Genomic DNA, 20,606 nt, shown 5'->3' on the forward strand with positions numbered 1-20,606 from the left:
AGCACATTCAACTTTGTACAGAACAAAGTATTCAATGAGAATATTTCATTCATTCAGATCTAGGATGTGTTATTTGTGTGTTCCTATATATACTAGTTGGTTCCAACTTCCTGTGTCTAACTTTTGTCATTGTTTCTTTTTTCTGTTTCAGGATGACAGTATGATGGGATAGATTTGAATATGGGTCAATGGGCAGGCATGCAAGTTCCTCTCCTCAGCCTGACTCTCCAACTCTTATTACTGATATCCAAGCCATCAGCCGGCTACAACCAGAACTCCCATGAAACTCAGGATGTGCCCAGTTTCAGCTTCACCCATTCCGTCTACCATGCAACAGTTCATGAAAACTCAGCAGCACGCACCTATGCCAACAGTAAAATTAAAATGGGCATTCAACTTTCCAAAAGGTCCTGGGAAATTCGCTACAGAATTACCTCAGGAGACGACGAAGGGCTTTTTAAGGCAGAAGACTACGTCCTGGGGGACTTCTCTTTTTTGCGCATAAGGACCAAAGGGGGCAATGCAGCCATCTTAAACCGGGAGATTCAAGATAATTATGTATTGACAGTGAAAGCCTACGTCAAGGGAGAATCTCTTCTTGAGGCCTGGACTAAAGTCAGCATTCAAGTGTTGGATATGAATGACCTCCGGCCCCTGTTTTCACCCACCACATACTCTGTGACCATAGCAGAAAGCACTCCTCTCAGGACTAGCATAGCGCAAGTTACTGCCACTGATGCAGATATTGGCTCCAATGGAGAATTTTACTTTTTTTTCAAGGACAAAATGGAACTGTTTGCAGTACACCCAACCAGTGGAGTGGTTTACCTTAGTGGAAAGCTTAATGTTGATGAACAGGACCGGTACGACTTAGAAATTATGGCGGTTGACCGTGGTATGAAGCTGTATGGTAATAATGGAGTTAGCAGCACAGCCAAACTTTTTGTCCACATAGAGCGTGTGAATGAGCGCGCTCCAGTTATGACTGTAGTCACCCATGCATCCGCTAGGCTGGAGAAGAATAGTCTATATGCCCTTGTTAGTGTTGAAGACTTTGATGAAGGCTTAAACGGGGAAATTGATTCTGTTTATATTATGGATGGTGACCCTTCAGGACAGTTTTACATAGAAAGACGTGAAGAAGAGGAATTTGCAATTAAATCCACCGAAATAATAAACTGGGAAACTTTCCCATATGGCTGTAACTTAACCCTGCAGGCTAAAGACAGAGGGACTCCTCCCCAGTTCTCTGCTCCACAGGTTCTCCACATAATGTTTTCAAACCAGCAGGCAACAGAAGCTAATTTTGAGCAAGAGTTCTATGTTGTTAGTCTCAATGAAGTTTCACCACCTGGCACAATTGTGGGTTTTTTTAAGATCAAACCGGAACCTGATGATGCAGAGTACATTCTGACACCCTCTGCAGATTCAGCTTTTTTTAAAATCAATACCTTAACAGGTGTAATTTCCACTTCTCGCTGGTTGACCCATGTATCCAAGGATATCTTTAGTCTTGAGGTGTTGGAGGTAGACAGCAATCTCAGAGCTAAAGTACAGGTAGCCATTGAAGATGCCAATGATAACACGCCTGAATTTTCCCAGTCCTTCTATGAGGTTTTTGTAAATGAAAGTGTTCCAGCTGGAACCAACATATTAACAGTCTCAGCAGTCGATGAAGATAAAGGTGAAAATGGATACATCACATACAGTATTCACTGCCTTCAGCAATTACCCTTCAAGATTAACCAATTTTCTGGTGTCATAAGCAGTAACACAGATCTAGATTTTGAAGCCTCGCCAGAGGTATTTGTATTTGTTGTTAGAGCTTCTGACTGGGGTTCACCCTACAGGCGAGAGAGTGAAGTCAATGTCACAATCCACTTACAGAATATAAATGACAATAAGCCATTGTTTGAGAAGGTAGCATGCAAGGGGGTGATTTCTGTAGATTTCCCAGTAGATGAAGTAATTACCACAATGTCTGCAATTGACATAGATGAGTTAGAGTTAGTAAAATATAAGATCATTTCAGGAAATGAGCTGGGGCTCTTTGACCTCAACCCTGATTCAGGAGTTCTTGTACTGCGTAATTCCCTTTCAGCACTGAGCCCTAAGCACAGCATCTTCAGTTTAAAAATAACTTCTACAGATGGTGAAAACTTTTCAGATCCCATGTTTGTCAACATTTCAGTTGTACATGGAAAATCTCTTTACAAGCATTTTACATGTAAAGAAACCAGTGTAGCACAAAGGTTAGCTGAAAAGTTACTTAAAAAATCCAAAGCCAGCACCAAATCTAAAACCGAGGAAGGTTTTATTGACCTGTTCTCCGTGAATCGACAAACACCCCAGTTCGACAAAGCTTTTCCCACAGACATCGCTGTGCAGGAAGACTTAAAGGTTGGCTCCAGTGTTTTCCAGGTGAATGCGTATGATGGTGATACAGGTTTCAATGGTCAGATTCTGTACTCTATTTCAGATGGAAACACTGACAGTTGTTTTAACATTGGCTTGCAGACTGGTCTAATAAGTGTTTTTCTGCCTATGGACAGAGAAAAGAGAGATCACTACATCCTCAACCTAACCATTTTTGACCTTGGTCTGCCACAGAAAGCAACTTGGCGTTTGCTTACTGTTCACATTGTGGATGCAAACGATAATGCCCCTCAGTTTTTACAAGAAGGATACAGAATAGTAATTCCTGAAAACACTGCAATAGGCACAATTATTATCCAGGTCGAGGCCACTGACAAAGATCTTGGACTCAATGGTGAGATAGTTTACTCTCTCTTGACCAGCACCACACAGTTTGGCATTAACTCCACTAACGGGATAGTTTATGTCACTGGCCAACTCGACCGAGAGTTGGCTCCAACCTATAACTTAAAGATTAAAGCTCGAGACAGTGCAGCTAAAGGGAGACACAAGTTTTCAGTCACCATTTTGAAAGTTATTTTAGAGGATGTGAATGACTGTCCTCCACTATTCATCCCCAGTGTTTACAAAGCCAGAGCTCTTGAGGATCTTCCTGTAGGAACTGTTATAGCCTGGATCGAAACCCAGGACCCAGATGTGGGATTAGGAGGCCAGGTGCGGTACTCTCTGGTCAACGACCACAACGGATGGTTTGAATTAGATCGGAACAGTGGAGCCATTCGACTGACGAAGGAACTGGACTATGAGGTCCAGCAGTTCTACAACCTCACAGTGAAAGCCAAAGACAAAGGAAAACCTGTGTCTCTTCTGTCTGTCACCTTTGTGGAGTTGGAAGTAATCGATGTGAATGAAAACCTCTATGCTCCTTACTTTTCACACTTTGCCTTGACTGGAAGAATTGAAGAGAATGCCCCAATCGGAACTACTTTACTCCAAGTTAGTGCTCAAGATGATGACGTTGGTAGAGATGGAGAGATCCACTATTCCATTCGGGATGGGAGTGGGCTTGGAAGATTTGCCATCGATGAGGAAACGGGTGAGTTTTCTTTTATGGTCAATGAGTTATCCAGCTTATTAGTAGAAAAAAATACGAGCAATTTTTCAGTTAAATTAGACACAGTATCTTGTATTCCTAAAGTTTGCACTGTTAAAATTAGGTGTTTTTTATCCTCTCAGCATGAGGTTTGAATGATAATCTTGCAACAAGCAAAATTCCATGATATTTAAATTGTTTGACCAATATGATCTTTTCTCCGAAAATAAATATGACTGGGTCAGTTGTATTTTCTGGTCTTTCAGTAAAATAAATGCCAACTGTTTAAAAACATTTTTCTTGAGGAAAGCATGTTTAAGCCAAGTGGCTATTTGTAACAAGAGTAAGTCAGTAACTTGGGAAGAAACTTGATTTTTGTCCCTACCATGTACGTAAATGACAGTGTCATCTGCGTACAATTGGTAATCAACACTGTTACAGACTGAGGGAAGTTCAGGAATGTATAAGATGAATAACAGCGATCCAGTGTCTGGTTGTAGAAAGTTGCTTATTTAGTTTGACTTAACTAAGCCTGACTGTTAGTCTGATCTGGAGCAGGTTAGCTGCACAGGATAAATCGCTTCTTTGATTTTTCTTAATTAAGAAAAATCCCTGCTTAATCCACTATCCTGGTTTTGTGAAACAGCCCTTTGTGATAGACACATTTACAAACATTTATGTTGTTGTTCTTAAGCATAGAGCCAATGTGAATAACAATGGCTCTATGCTTAGTGTTATTATCCATTTTCAAGACCATTCGGTGCCACGGGCTTTAAAGTTCCAGCTCAAGTCTTTAGATGTTGCTTCAATATTTCCATATAATATTGTGTCTAGATACTAAATGGACTGTTCTCCAGAGAATCATGTTATGGTTGTTTTGGCAGTTAATTGTGCAGGATATTGTTGCATTCCCCTCTTTATATGGAGTGCAAAATAAATTCAAAGTTCTTTATGTATTACATTTTCCTATTCATGTATTTAATCTTTATTTTCTAAGCACATTTAATATTTGAAGTTGGGTGGATTTTCTTTAATTGCACAAACTGTCTTCTTTCTCAGGAGTGATCTACACCACAGACACATTGGATCGGGAAACCAAGGACTCTTATTGGCTGACGGTTTATGCCAGTGACCGTGGCGTTGTTCCCCAGTTCAGCACAACTGAGGTGTTCATTGAAGTGGACGATGTCAATGACAATGCCCCACTCACCTCCGAGCCTTTGCTTCGGTGCTCAGTACCAGAGAATTCTCCCCGGGACGTTTCAGTAATTCAAATCCACGCGCAGGATCCTGATGTCTCCCCGCCTTCTACTGCTGATTGGCTAAGTTATCGGATTGTTAGTGGAAACCCACAGAACTTCTTTACTATCAACTCTCGTACTGGTGAGTCATTTTCTGTTTCTCGGTCATGTAAGTTGAGTTTGTGACAGTGGCTGGCTTGAGCTGACAAGGGCTTTGAGTGGTAGGTATGACTTGAAAAGTGACATCTAGGTTTAATCTATTTACCATTTGTTAAAGTGTTTCATTGGTGGATTAAACATAATTGATGCAAAGACAAAGTCTCTACTTGTCTGGCAACACAAGAGGATGCTTGTTGGTCTAGTCTAGTTGGTTACTAAGGAAGGGTGTTGCTATGGAATTGGGTTTTAGGCCAATGTCATGTGAAAGAAGAATTAAAATAGTTCCTGTGCCAAGATTTATCAGTTCTTGGCACAGGAACTTGTAAATCAGTTAGAGTGAATATTAGTTATTGTTTGTCAACTCAGCAGTCAGTCTTAGTCATTCATTCATGTGTACAAGTGAATCAGCTTGGCTATAACAAGCACAAAGGAAACTTGACTGGGATACTGTAAAGTTTTCTGACAGTTGAAACACATCTTTGGATTTTTTCAGCCTGGTTCTTTTCCTCAGATTAAACATTTGATTTTAAAGACATTAATGATTGCATTTCTGTGCTTACATTAAGTAGTTATCAGGTTATTCATAGTGCCTGTGTTCTGCTCTATTTAAGCTCCCTTCAGACACAGACACTCCAGTTCTGTGTGTAGATGTTCAGCATCAATTCCTTGCTATTTTTTAATCTTCCAGTTATGACCTTGCTTTTGTCCTACTCATTTGCTTGTTCTGCTGCTGGATTCTACATTTATCTCTTCTTTCTGTACACAAACCACAGAAAAGGATTCCCACCTTCGACCCCATCTCACTTCATGCCTCATCACCTCACTATTTGTGTCTGTGTATCTGACCCTCACTTGCCTTCTTACCATGTCTCCACCCATCAGAGAATATTTATCATTGGATGTATTGTGCATAGAAATCATCCTGGAACTTTTCTGTGAAGACTCTATAGTTCATACAGTCGGACATTGAGCAGCTGATTCATCATCCAAGAATTACTCCTGGACATTTGTATGACCAATCTGTGACTCAGCCAGTTCCGGTTTTTAATAAATCTATTAAAACGTGGTCTGTGCTTGGTTGAATTATTGGGCTCTCTGTACCAGACGTTACACTTATTAAATCTTGAAAATTAATCATAAAGGACTCCACCCACCCTGCACACAGACTGTTCCAGCGGCTCCCCTTGCTTGTCGTCATCGAGCTTACCTCACGACTGTAAAGCAGCCCAAACCAGTGCTCAGTTCAAAGGGTTCGAACCTCCTGAGCCTGATCAGCCTGTCCCAAGCAGGTCAACCAGGGCTCTGTGAAAGCTGGTGGAGGAGAAAATGTCAGCCTCTAAGTGCCTAGCATCCGAACGTCAAACCCCGCTTCATCTGATGGCCCAGTCAGACTGAGTAACCTGCAGCTAACCAACCCTCCCTGCCATGCTCGTTAACAGCAGCTTCTCCTCTTAAACAACTTGCACTTAAAATTGGGCTGAATTGATTTAGAAATCTGGACAAAACAGATTTCTGGGATTTTTTTTTTTTTTTTTTACTGTCTTGATCAAAACAACCCATAAAAATCTCTGATAAGTCTGTTGAGCACAGTAATCAACCTTAAATACCATGAAGAACTCTTAAAGGTGACAGTCTTAATCATCAAATTTTCATAACTTCCAGTATGAAAGTTATGAGTAAGACTTTCATTGCTTTAATTTGCAGAGCTTAGCAGGTATAGCACACAGTAAAAAATCCAGCAAAATAAGAAAAGTACATAAGTTGTAAAAATCATTGAATCATGTTCCCTAAAACTGTAGCTGAGTGAACTTTTTGAATGAAATAAGTTTGCAGGAGATAGAGAGAGAGGTTCATACCACATAGAAAGCTTTTCCTGGGTTGATCCATTTGTTATTTCTGTGGAAAACATGGTAAAAATCCAATTTTCCCTGATGGGCAAATGTAGCCCCAAAAATCAAATGAAGAAATTCCTCCACTTTTTCTGGACAAAACTTGTGAAAATTCTTGGATTTAACAAAAGGAAAAACCCAGCGTAAAGCAGCAGTCTTAAGAATAAACCCAAATTCTGAAACTTTGACCTTTGGCGCGTGGGTTGGCCTCTTCAGGGTTGCAGTTGTTGGGTCTGGTTGAGGCTCAGTTCTTCTCTCAAACCCAGATTGTCTTCTGATCTCTTCTCTTGACTTGAACACAAAGACTGACCCTGAGGCACAACCCCGAATATTAGCAAGTGATTCTGCTTTCTACTTTTTTGGGCGATGCCTTTGTGCCTTTTTGCACAAACTGTTAAAACAATAAATTTTTAGAAAATTCCTCTTTTTATCCTGTTGAAGCTCTTGTGAGAGTCCCTCTGCAGCCCACTGGACTCTGTCTGAAACAACTTCCCCTTTTCTCACGCCATATCTGAGTCACCTTCTGTCCCTTATCTTACAGATCAATACAGTTTTATACATTTGCAATCAAAACATAATTTAAATAACAAAGACTACCTTTGTACATCACATTACTCCCCAGTTATTGATGTCATTTATTTATTTATTTATTTATTAAGCTTCCTGATCTGGGACCTGAGTCCAAATTCAGGACTATAAACATCCAAATGTGAAAATGTGAGCTGATATGACAATAAAACCCTTGAATCTTTGAATTTAACAACTGCTGCTGTTTTCTTCCTCAGGACTGATCACTACAACCTCTCGGAAACTGGATCGTGAACAACAACAGGAGCACGCTCTAGAGGTGAGGAAATCTTTCCTAATTCGTATCAAAATTTCATCTGGCACCTTGTCTTTTGTTCTTGAAGCCAGAGGTGATCACTGAGACGTGGGATTAATCATTTTGACATCCCATTCATTTGTTATTTCAGTTAAGTACTACCAGAACTCTGGTACTCTATATGTTGCTCATAGACAGCAGATTGATAAAATACTTTGTTGGCCACTTTTGCCACTCTATCAATCTTTACTTTGAAATCAGGAAATGATGGGAAGAGTAGGAAAATAGCTATGTCCATATGCTGGCTTGAAATGAAGAGTAGGATGATTTTAGCAGCCCAACTGTCTGTTTCTAATGTCAGTGAGATAAAAATTTGTGAGAATTCAAAGATTGCAGTTTACTAAGAGATGCTATCATCAGCAAGACCTATAAAGCCTGTGATGAAAACAGTAAAATACTGCTGCTCTTGCTTCTCTATGGACTCTAATTTTTAGTGGATCTGGTTTACGGATAATTCATTTGAGTAACTCTTTCTGCTCCTATAGGTGCTGATTTCAGACAGCAGTCCAAGTCCAAAGAGCAGTACACTGTGGGTTATGGTTTCAGTCCTAGATGAAAATGACAACCGACCAGCTTTTCATGATAAGGTCTACCAAGTCAGACTTCCAGAGAGAGAACGAAGAAAGAAGGCTGAGCCCATCTACCGGGTGTTTGCCTATGACCAGGACGACGGGCCCAACAGTGACCTGTCATACAGCCTTGTGGACGGCAATGAGGATGGAAAATTTTTCATAGACCCCAAAACAGCTGTGGTGTCATCTCGCAAGGCGTTCACTGCAGGAAGCTACGACATCTTGACTGTATGAGTTCATTTTTACCTCTTGTTTCATTCAGTTATTCTAACTCGGTTGCTTGGATGGGTCCTATATTTTATTCTTACTTATTTTTGGCAGAAGACAAATGAGTATTCTACTTTCAGACATGCTGCCTTGACTTTCTGTAATTTAGCGAATTGATATAAAAATGGCTCATATTTATAACTGGAACGACATTTTAAAACATAGCTGCAAAGACTTTACCATTTTGTTACTCTGGAAATTATTAGGCTTAATGTTCCAAAAAATCATCAGTTATAGATTTGAGTAAATCAAAAAATGAATTATTGCATACATTGTGACCAATATGATACAAAAACATGTATTTATTAATGTCATTGAATTAGTATAATCACTAAAAGCTGATTCTAAACTTTTTATGAACTATTAGATTTCACAGTCATTAATTGTAGCCAGTTTGTGCTTCTCCAGATTAAAGCATCAGACAACGGCCGTCCCCAGAAGTCTTCAACAGCTCGTCTGCATATTGAGTGGATTCGACGACCGCCTCCTTCATCTCCACCATTGCTCTTTGATGAGCCGTTCTATAACTTTACCGTCACTGAGAATGACAAGGTGGCTGAGATTGTGGGTGTGGTGTCTCTGCAACAGAACCCAGCTCCAGTTTGGTTTGATATCACAGGTAAAGTTCCCATGTAGGTGAACAGACATAACCATATGTGCCAGACTGGCTTATAAAAATGATACTTTTTACAAGTGTCAGGCAAAAATTTTTTGCTTGACACTTGTACAGGCAAAACAGTCTTCTAAAGTTTTCAACCTTTAGAAGACTGAACATCAAACCTAAAATATGTGTTTTTATTGTATCTTCTACTTTAAATAAACCTTTTTATGTTTTAGTTTTGTTCATTGTTAATACCTTATAACGGAAAGTTATAAAGATCTATTTGTGTATAGAGACAATACAGACATAAGGTGGTCGCAAATAATTTTTCAAAATCTATTGAATGATTCTGATGATTATCACAGTGACAAGATTTTAGATGTGTCTTCTGTTTAAGCAAACCTAAAGTAAAGAGTAACAAAATGTCATAACTAATGAAATTTATTTTCATAAATTGTTGTAAACTAAACACTGATTTCCCTCCAGAATTTCAATTCTATGGTTTAATAATAACCTTTGCTGGAATAGTAAGACATCCTTGTAGAAATCCTATTTGCAGTGCTGTTAAAAAGTGTTATTTTTTTTAGTAATACAAATAAAGTTCCCACAACAGCCTTGAAAAATGGAGGTCACTGATGTCAGCACACAGAGTTCCAAATAGAACTGTTCCCAATTAAATCGCGAAGCTTTATGCCACTTCTCTGTCACTAGCCGTCAGGGGTTTGTTGGACACCAGTGTCTACATGCTTAAGACTATCCAGGCTCTTCATGTGTTGTCCAACAACAGTGGAATGACCTAATAAGAGCTAGCAGAAAAGGGAGATCCCAGCATGTCTCCAAGAAACTTCTCAGTTCCTCAGTAAGAATCTCCTAAACCAGCATCTACACTGTAGTTTTCGCTCCTTTTCTACTGTATCTCTTTCTGAACTTTCCTCTATGTCTGCACTCTGCTTCTATGCTCGCACCTCAGACACAACCTGATCAGTGGTCTTCCTTCTCAGTAGATTATTAGCTTTGATATTAATTGAATTGTTATATCCCCATTGGTTTGTCACTTCAGATAAAAGCATCTGCCAAATTCAGCTCCATAAACACAACTTAAATTTGAAATGGTCCACAGGGACCGCTCCATCCCAACCTCCGAACCCTAAGAGCACTGTACCAGCTTACAGGCTTTGTGGTGATGGCACCATGCTTTGAGTCTGTTTAGCTGTTGATAGTACTGGTTCACAACTGAAGAATCCACAGCTTCACATCACTGGGTGTTATGCATATTTGCTATGAAATAACTAGTGCTGTCTCTGTCCTTTTTCCTGTTTTCTTCAAAAATGTATTTTCTTCCTGTCTTACCCTTTCTCTTTTTTTCTGTCTTTGATACTTCATGCCTGGAAGGTGCCAGGCCTTTTCGTGAGATGTTCTATATCTTGCAAAGTGCTTGTTTCAAGAACTGTTCCTCAGAAGGTATTTTATATACACTTTTCATTTTGGCACACTGCTATCAGAAGAAATCCCTTCATTTTGTCGCCTTTTTAAAAACAAACATTTTTACTTGGTCATACCCACAGTCTACCCTTCTTTTTATTTCCTGCCACTGCTTTTTGTTTTGGTTCTGTATTTTCACTAGAAGTTTCCCATTACTCTTTTTTTATCTGCTTCCATGGCTACAAGCCTCTGTTACCTCATTACCCTCCAGTTGCTGACCCTTCATTAGCAGCAGCAATACATTTTTCATAGAATGCAAGTGTTATAGTATTCAGATGTACCTTCACAAACACATTCAAATGGTACATTACTTAATGATCTGGTTATCAAACTAATGATACAGTTTGTCAAAATGAGGATGTTCCTCTCCACTCCAGATTGAATGTGGAAACCACCTCCTAGAAATTAACGCTACTCATTACTTAGGTAAGCTTCTTAATTAAATCATACGTATACCTCAACATACTGTGTTGGTTTAAAGAAAATTCAATTTGAAATTACATCTAAATTAGGAGTGAAGTGGAAAATCCATGCATTGTCTTCCACTTAATCCAGGATCCAGTTGTGGGTTTTAGAACTTCCTCCCCCCAGCCACATGAACCAGCTGCTCCAGAGGAATCCCACTGTGTTTCCAGACCAGCTGAGAATTATAGTCTCTCCTGTCTCTCCTGGGTTTTCCTCTGGGTCTCCTTCTGGTGGAATGTTTCCTGAACACCTCAACAGGAGAGTGTCTGGGAGGCATCTTAACCAGATGCCAAAGACACCTGGAAAGTTGAGACTCCCTGCAAAAGAAACTGATTGTATCCACAATCTCTTTTGGTCACTATCCAGAGCTCTTAACGGTAGATGAGGGTAGGAATGTAGACTGACCAGTGAATCAAGGCCTTCGCCATTTGGCTCTGCTCTCTCTTTACCATGACACACTGTCATTGGTGAACACAACCCCTGAGATCCTTAAACTCCTCCACTTGGGGCAGAGCCTTGACCCTGAGAGGCCCTTTACTCTTTTCCAGCTCAATGGAAAATGGTTTTGAATTTGGAGGTGCTGATTTTTATCCTGGCTGTGAACAGATCCTCTTAACAGCTTGGTTGTGGGTGGAAATTCTGCCCATAAAGGTTATGAACAAAATTGGTAACAAAGGGCAACCTTGGCGGAAATCAACTCTTACGGGAAACATGTCTGGCTTCCTTCTGGTACTGTGGGCCAAGCTTTGACACCAGTCATACAAGGACCCAACAGCGCATATCAAGGAGCCTGAAGAACCCCACAAAACTCCCCAAAGGACATAGTCAAACACCTTTTAGGTTGCACTTTGTCTGACACCTCCCCTAGAACCTGTTTGTCATGGACGAAATTATCAGGGGCAGAAACCCCCTGACTACTGGTAGATCTTTGGGACACTCAATCCACTCCACCACCATAAGTTGGCAGCCCATGGAGAAGTGAAGAGGAAGATAGTTGGCTAAACATCTAATTGCTAAAGCTACTCATGATGCATAGGAAGCATCAGTATGTATCATCTGAAAGTGTCATTAAAGAAATGATCAGTCTGAAGTCTTTAAAGGTCTTTCTGTCTGAAGGGTAATATCTAGCTCCATGCCTAAGCTTCATTAAAAAAAGAGAGGAGTACATCAGAAAAATATAATTATTCTCAGATTTACAATACTAATACAATTGGATAGTGATTGATCAAATGGCCAAAAGACTTAATAATAGAACAATTACATATGTATAATGATTAATTAACTAACAAGACATAAATATAAATGTAACGACTTAAAGTGAATTCTTAAAAAGATCTGTAAAGGATAATGACTGTTCTGGTTTTCTTCAGCTGATAAAATGTATATCCAATTAAACAGTCTTCTCTGTAAAAGGTAATTTATGGTTAATGACTATAATTTAGATTGATTGAATACCCAATGGGCTGCACAGTGGCACAGTTGGTAACACTGTTGCCTTGCAGCAAGAAGATCCTGCATGTTCTCCCTGTGCATGCATGTGCTTGGTTGTTTGTCCTGTCTGTCTCTGTGTTGCCCTGCTGGCGACCTGTCCAGGGTGACCCCACCTCTCGCCAAAAACGTTCGCTGGAGATAGGCACCAGCAACCCTCACAATCCTACTAGAGACAAGGGTGTTAGAAAATGTGGTAAATATTTCTCAAAAGATATTAAAACCATCCATAAGAAAAATATGCTGCTTTATGGATCAACCAGATTTGGGCCTGACACATTTTATGCACGATGCTGTGGTGAATTTTGCTGAACACCAGGCTACATTTATTCACTGAATTATGACATGTTTATTTTCAGAAAAACTTTGTATGACTCACTGCATAAGTTCTTCTTCCAACTCTTGTTTGGGAGCAGGTGGGAACAGCGACAGTGTGTTCGACGTGGAGCGGACAGCAGCTACCATCATCATCGCAAAGCCTCTGGATGCTGAGCAGCGTTCCTTCTACAACCTGACAGTGCAGGCCACAGATGGCACCAGCACTGCATATGTACAGGTGACCTCTCACTATGACCTTCTGTTTTTCTTGTTGTAACATTTAGTATTTATTGAATCTATTTTCCAGGCTCTCCATGAAACATCTCTGCTGTGTATTAGTGAAATGCTCAATTAAACTTCATCCTCCATCTTTCAAGTACTCACTTTATGCTCATTAAGCCTTAAAGCACATTAACACTGCTGGTGGACCTGCTGCAGCTTGTTAGCTTAAAGTAGCATAATGAAAACCAAGCACAGATTAGCATTCGGGACACAGAGAGGGAAATCCTTGTTTGGTGATTTCTATTAAGAAGTTTTTACTTTTCTCTATTAAAATACTCTGCCACATACCTAACTTGACTATTTGGTCTGGTATCAGGGTATTGACTATTTTTATCGTAGAGAAAGGTAGATTGAATAGCGTCCATGATCATGATTCTATTGTTATTCTTGTGATCTTTCTTGTCATCTTCATAGTTTGTATTTAAATTTTTTATTTAGACTTTGCATTGAATTCCTAATCTTGCGCAGACATTATACATTTTATCTCCTATATGTCAGTAAGTATAGCATGCGACATGAATAGAAAAGGGCTCGATAAAATGTTTGGAATTTTTTTTTTTTGCTAAATGTGGATGTGTCATGATGCATGTGAAAGAGGACCAAAATGCAGATGATGCCACATTTAATGTCACGATAAGAAATTTACAAGGAACAGAACATAGGAGAACAAGAAGTGGACAACAGTGGAATCTGGTGGTCACTGACTGACAGTGAAGAGCTCACATACTAGAAAGTTTGATTTGTGGACAGAGAACCGGTGGCTGGTGGAGATCAGAGAGGTAGGCTAAATGAAAAAAAGAAATCAATACAAGGAAATAACATAAGCCAAAAGTCTAAACAACAGGAGGTATGACAGGACTGCTGTTTGTGAAATTGAGCACATTAAAAACTAAAACAGCACATTTCAGTTAATACTGCCTTTCATCTTTTTATTTTTAACTCATTCCTTTTCATCTTACCAATGTCTCTATGTTCCAGGTTTACATTGCTGTTCTAGACAGTAATGATAATGATCCCGTCTTCTCAAAACAAGTCTACGAGGTCATTATTTCGGAGGATACACCACCCAACACTGAAGTGGTCCAGATACTGGCATCAGACCGAGACGAGCATCACCAGCTCACCTATTCTCTCCACAGCTCCATAGACTCTAGAAGCATGCGTCTGTTCCACATCCACCCAATGCTGGGAACAGTCTACACTGCCCAGAGGCTGGACCATGAGGCCTGTGCCCAGCACATTTTGACTGTCATTGTATGTATACTTTGCTTAAGAATAAGCCCTTCCTTTGATTCTAGCTCTTTTAATGAAGGTTTTGCCATTTAAGGATTATGTTAGAGCTTAAATATTTTCTGAACTGACCACATTGATAAAAATTTGACCCAACATCCTTAAAGGAATGTTTCATTAAAATATTACTTCTTTAGTTTATTTATTATTACTTTGACCATTAAAACATAGCTGAATTACAGCAAATCCTAAAGAAAACAATGTGCTAGTTAGAAAAAATATCTTTTGAAACACTGGGTTACAAAAAACATTTTTTGGAACTTGTCAATTATTTTTCAACTGATTTATGACTATTTAGCATGGCTGAATCCAAAGATGACATTCATTTTTTGCAATCAGGTCAGGTTTTTACTCTAATTTGATTTAGAGAAATCTGACTTTCTGACTAAATTTTGTGACATTATTGTTGTGATCCGTGTTTCCTGTGTATTTATTTTGAGGTTTTTCAGTGTTTATTAGCCTGTTCCCCTGTGAGTCTCTGTCTTCTCTGTTGATTGTTCCCAGCTGTGTCTCATTTCTTTGATTACCCTCCCAGTGTATTTAGTCCCACCTGTTGTCTTTGTCTCTTGTCGGAACTAGTCCGTTCTGCCAGCTTCTTGTGTTCCTGTGTTTATCATCATCTTCATCCTGGCCTGCCTGCCTCTTCCCTCACCACACCAAACCCACCAATCATGACGGTAGGATCTGACCACAACAGAAGGTGAGAGACGCATGATGGGGCTTCGACGGTGGAGCCCGTGCCGGTGCTTTGGAGCAGTCCTGCTGGAAGAGTTCTGTGGCAGAGCTCTGAAGTGAGGATCGCGGCTGGCGATCCCCCCGCCCGGAGTGGGGCCCCGCCGTCACCGCTGCCCTGGGCTGCCGGAGGTCCCGGTCCCTGGGCACCGTCCTCAGCTGCCTCCGGTCCCTGCGTTGAGGCAGCGCCTGAACCCGCAGCTGCCGGTCCCTGTGCCCAGGCGGCATCTCTCTCGGCTGCCACAGCTGGTGAGCAGCCTCCCGAGTTTCCTGAGCTTTCCGAGTTTCCTGTGGCTCCGCCCCCCAAGTTTGCAGACGAGCCTGAGCTTCCTAGTGCTCCCTGTGGCTCCGCCCCCCGAGTTTGCGGACGAGCCTCAGTTTCCCTGTGCTCCGCCCGAGACTCTGCCTCCCGAGTTCCCCGTGCCCGCTGCTGGTGAGCAGCCTCCCGAGTTTCCTGAGCTTTCCGAGTTTCCTGTGGCTCCGCCCCTCGAGTTTGTGGACGAGCCTCAGTTTCCTTGTGCTCCGCCCGAGACTCTGCCTCCCGAGTTTCCTGTGCCCGCTGCCGTGGAGCAGCCTCCCGAGCGTCCCAGTGCTCTGTCCGAGCGTCCAGCCGGCCAGCCCCTCTGCCGGCCTTCCAGAGCCTCCAGTCAGCCCCATGGGCCCGAGTGCCTGCTGCGGCGGCATCGCACGCCGGATCCGCCTTCGGGACTCCGGGACTCTGTTGTGATCTGTGTATTTATTTTGAGGTTTTTCTGTGTTTATTAACCTGTTCCCCTGTGAGTCTATGTCTTCGCTGTTTGTTCCCAGCTGTGTCTCGTTTCTTTGATTACCCTCCCAGTGTATTTAGTCTCACCTGCTGTCTTTGTCTCTTGTCGGATCCTCGTCGTGTCTAACCAGTCCGTTCTGTCAGCTTCTTGTGTCCCTGTTTATCATCTTCATCCTGGCCTGCCTGCCTCTTCCCTCACCTCACCAAACCCATCAATTATGATAATTATCAGTTTATTTCTGTTAATATTTCTCATCCAAGAGGTTTTAGGAGAAGTTTTCTAACGGAGTGTATTAATTAAATGTTACAAACTTGGATTTCTGTAAATTGAATAATAAACAGTGATAAGGGTAAGTACATGTGACTTGAACATTACGTCTCCATCTCTTTTCTGTCCTGATGGAATCTCTCCTCCTGCTCATCACTCATTGATCCAGATTGTCAGGAAACCGATCCAGATGTGTGAACAAGTCATGCATTTTGATGCTCATGTTGCTCCATAGCAAACGTTAACTGGAAATGGGCACCAGCACCTCACTAAGGGACAAGGGTGTATAGAAAATTAATGGATGGATGTTGCTCCATAGTTCAGAAAGTTGACCTGACCTGAGTAAAACCAAAGTGATTTTTGGATTCAGTACTTCAAATTGACCACAACAGAAATCTGTTTCTGTTTTGGTTCTGTTCAATAGGTTGCTTAGCAGTGTTTTGTTTTTTTTGTGTTAATTAAAAATTAAACGTTTGGATAAAATATTACACAAAATGTAAGATTCCTGCTGTTACAGAACAAATACATAAAATTAGACAAGTACAAGACTTCTCATAAAAACACTAAATGCAAAAACACTAAATGTAAAAACACACTTCTCATAAAAACACTAAATGCAAAATAATTTATTAGCATTCAAAACATTCATGTTTGCCAAGTTGAGGTAAAATTTTGAGGCTACAGATTATAATAAATTAACATTTGTTTGGGGGAACTGATCACCAAACAAATGTGAAAATAGCAGAGCCATTTCAGTAGATCCTGAAATGGCTCTATTTTCACAAGACAGTCCCACAGCTCTGCTCAGCTGAGTACATAATACCAGTGTCATATTTTTCACTCTCTGCAACCTCCGTCATGGTTGTTAATTTCACTCTCAGGTTCATATAGTTTGTCTGAGTCTTTGTCAGACAAAACTTGTGGACAAACCTTGACTCAGAGAGCATGGGGTCTTGCTGTGACATAGTAGCCTCTTCCAGCACAAACTGGTTTACTGAGAGGACAGCTTTCTAATTGCACCTGGTGGGACTTACTTTTATTTAGGTGTATCAGAGTAAAGGGTGCTGAGTACAAACCTACTCTATAATTTTATTTCTGTCCATTTGAAAAATATGTTCTATGCCATGTTGGTCTATTACATACAATTATAGAAAAACACATTGATGTTTTGTGATCACTGGCATCAAAATTAACTGTTAAAAGTTAACTGATGTAAGCTATTGTGGTTGCTACAATATACAGATAGCTAACAAAGACCACATACTTCTTTTAGGTATTTATTCTCTTTTACCTTTGTCTCTCCAGGTCAAGGACCAAGAGTTCCCATACAGAAAAAATCTTGCTCGTGTTCTGATAGAGGTGGAAGATACAAATGATCATGCACCCTTTTTTACCAGTGCACTCTACGAAGGCTTAGTTTATGAATCAGCTGCAGTGGGATCAGCTATAGTGCAGGTTACCGCTCTGGACAAAGACAAAGGCAAGAATGCTGAATTACACTACTCCATTGAAGCAGGTAAGCTACTGTAGTTCCTGAAAACCAAATACATGTAAATTTTCAAAACATTGCAAATATACTATTTGGATGTTTTTTCTTCACAGGAAACACTGGCAATGCATTCAACATTGAGCCAGTTCTTGGTATACTTCGTGTTGCACGCCACTTGGACTTATCAAGCATCGGACACTATGTTCTGAGTGTCAGAGTCACTGACAACGGCACCCCTGCCCTGTCTGCTACCACGATAGTGCGGATTACCGTCACTCTCTCAGACAATTCTGGTCCAAAGTTTCTTCAACCTGAATATCAGACTGAGATCAGAGAAAATGCCATTACTGGGACTTCTGTCACCACAATCAGTGCTGTCAGCCAGTCAACCCTCACTTTTGATATCAAGCAAGGAAACATAGAACAAGTTTTTCAGATTAATCAATATAGTGGAGTCATTACAACTCAAAAACCTCTGGACTATGAAAATATAGCTTCTTATAGCCTTGTAGTGCAAGCTACCAACATGGCTGGGATGGCCTCCAATGCTAGCTTGTTAATTCAGATATTAGATGAGAATGACAATCCACCTGTGTTCCAACAGCATCACTACCGTGGCAGCATTTGTGAGCTAGCACCAGTCAACAGTGTGGTCTTGAATTCAGAAAACCTCCCTCTAGTGATCAAAGCTTCTGATGCTGACTCCAACCAAAATGCTCTGTTGGTCTATCAGATTGTTGAGGAGACTGCAAAGACGTTCTTCACAGTGGACTCAGTAACTGGCTCCATTAGAACCATTGCTAATCTTGATCATGAGACATTTTCAGCTTTCCACTTCCATGTTAATGTGAGGGACAATGGTAAGCCACAACTTATAGCAGATAGTCCAACTGAGGTGACTATACAAGTGATGGACTCAAATGATTCACCTCCAGTCTTCAAACAGAATACTTATGAAACTGTTCTTCTACTTCCCACCTACACTGGTGTCGAGGTCCTGCAGGTATCAGCCACAGACCCCGATACTGATATTCCTACAGATCTTACATATTCTTTGGCTGAAGGAGTGTTGGAGAATTTTTCCATCAAATCCGCCAGTGGGATTATTGTCGTCAAAAACGGCAACTTCTCCAAAGAGCTTTTTCGCCTAAGTGTCAGAGTTTCAGATGGAAAATTTTCCACCACTGCTTTGGTGACAATAATTGTCAAAGAGGCTCTGGACTCGGGTCTAAGTTTTTCCCAGAAGGTTTACGTCTCATCTATTAAAGAGAATGTGTCAAATATATCCATAGTGGCTGTGGTCAGTGCTGTAGGAAACCGCCTCAACGAGCCATTGCTGCACACTCTCCTGAATGCTGCCACAAGGTTTACCATTCGTCCAACATCTGGTGTTATCCAGACCACAGGAATACCCTTTGATCGAGAAGAACAGGACTTTTACGAACTGATTGTGGAAGCAAGACGGGAGCATGATCATCAGCATGTGGCCAGAGCTCTCGTTAAAGTTCATATAGAAGACATAAATGATAACCCCCCAGTGTTTGTTGGACTTCCATATTATGCAGCTGTTCAAGTAGAAGCTGAATCAGGTTTATCCATTTTCAGAGTCTCCGCAGTGGATGGTGACAAAGGTATTAATGGAGAGGTGACATACTTTCTCAAGGATGATCATGGCCACTTTATGATTGACCAACAGACAGGCACCATTAGCCTGAAAAGGACTTTTGAGTCAGATTTGTCCAATGTGGAGTACCAAATAGAGATACATGCCAAAGATTGTGGTGACCCTCCCCTGTCATCTACCATTACTTTTCCCATCACTGTGGTTAACAAAGCTATGCCTGTCTTTGACAAATCCTTCTACTCTGTTTCTGTGAATGAAGATGTGGATGTTCACACACCGATTATCGGCATCAATGCAACCAGTCCTGATGGACAAAACATAATCTATACTATTGTTGATGGAGATGCGTCTTTTCAGTTTGGTATTGGATTTGATACCGGAGTTATAAGTGTAATTAATTCATTGGACTATGAAAAAACACCATATTATCGCTTGACCATCAGAGCTACAAACTACCTGACTGGCTCCCATGCAGAAGTTGATGTAGATGTTCTGCTCCAAGATATAAATGATAACCCACCTGTCTTTAAAGAGATGTCCTACAAGATCGTTCTGTCTGAGACTGTCATGATCGGAACTCCAGCCCTTCAAGTTATTGCCACAGACATGGACTCTGAGAAGAACAATGTTGTTGGCTATCAGATATTCTCAAAAGAGCACAACAGCACAGATTATTTTCACATTGATAGTAGCAGTGGGTTAATTCTTACAGCAAGAATCCTAGACCATGAACTAGTCCCAGAGTATGACTTCATTGTCAGGGCCACTGATAATGGTTTTCCATCACTAAGCACTGAAGTGTCAGTGACTGTTCTTCTAAAAGACATGAATGACAATCCTCCAGTTTTCAACCAGCTTCTCTACGAGGCATATGTGAGTGAGTTAGCACCAAAGGGACACTTTATTACCTGTGTTCAGGCCTCAGATGCTGATAGTTCAGATTTTGACAAGTTGGTGTATAGTATTTTGTCAGGAAATGAACGAATGGATTTTGTGATGGAAAGAAAAACGGGAATTATCATGTTGTCCAGCCACCTTAAGCAAAGAATGGAGCCTACTTACAACCTCAACGTTTCAGTGTCTGACGGAGTTTTCACCAGCACAGCTCAGGTTCACGTTAAAGTGTTTGGGGCCAACCTGCATGATCCAGTGTTTGAACAGAAGATGTTTGAGGCAGAGCTAAGAGAAAATTCTCCTGTGGGAACCAGTGTAATTCAGGTAGGTGCTTTTGAGATTCATTAAGCTTGTAATCTTTATACATGTTTGACTGTATATTTTATTTTTCTCGTTTATGTTTTCATAATATGTATGCCTTTCAAAT

General features: G+C 40.8%; 1 protein-coding gene across 14 annotated transcripts in view; it reads left to right on the plus strand.

Annotated features, from left to right (window-relative positions):
* fat3a (FAT atypical cadherin 3a) overlaps positions 1-20,606 on the plus strand; it is a 68,432-nt gene that overhangs the window by 14,664 nt on the left and 33,162 nt on the right. For 10 of the 14 annotated variants that reach the window (XM_016661387.1, XM_016661383.1, XM_016661374.1 and 7 more), the window contains 10 exons: positions 152-3,472; positions 4,529-4,852; positions 7,544-7,605; positions 8,127-8,441; positions 8,889-9,099; positions 10,474-10,542; positions 12,933-13,072; positions 14,095-14,370; positions 17,478-17,688; positions 17,775-20,503. In XM_016661387.1, coding sequence (XP_016516873.1) covers positions 181-3,472; positions 4,529-4,852; positions 7,544-7,605; positions 8,127-8,441; positions 8,889-9,099; positions 10,474-10,542; positions 12,933-13,072; positions 14,095-14,370; positions 17,478-17,688; positions 17,775-20,503 — 7,629 coding nt within the window. In that variant the 5' untranslated portion in view covers positions 152-180. The remainder of the gene's footprint in view (positions 1-151; positions 3,473-4,528; positions 4,853-7,543; positions 7,606-8,126; positions 8,442-8,888; positions 9,100-10,473; positions 10,543-12,932; positions 13,073-14,094; positions 14,371-17,477; positions 17,689-17,774; positions 20,504-20,606) is intronic. The other 4 variants (XM_016661380.1, XM_016661381.1, XM_016661386.1 and 1 more) reach the window with 1 other exon arrangement.

Source organism: Poecilia formosa, unplaced genomic scaffold, assembly GCF_000485575.1.
Source record: "Poecilia formosa unplaced genomic scaffold, Poecilia_formosa-5.1.2 Scaffold328, whole genome shotgun sequence".
In the NCBI taxonomy this organism is placed as follows: domain Eukaryota; kingdom Metazoa; phylum Chordata; class Actinopteri; order Cyprinodontiformes; family Poeciliidae; genus Poecilia; species Poecilia formosa.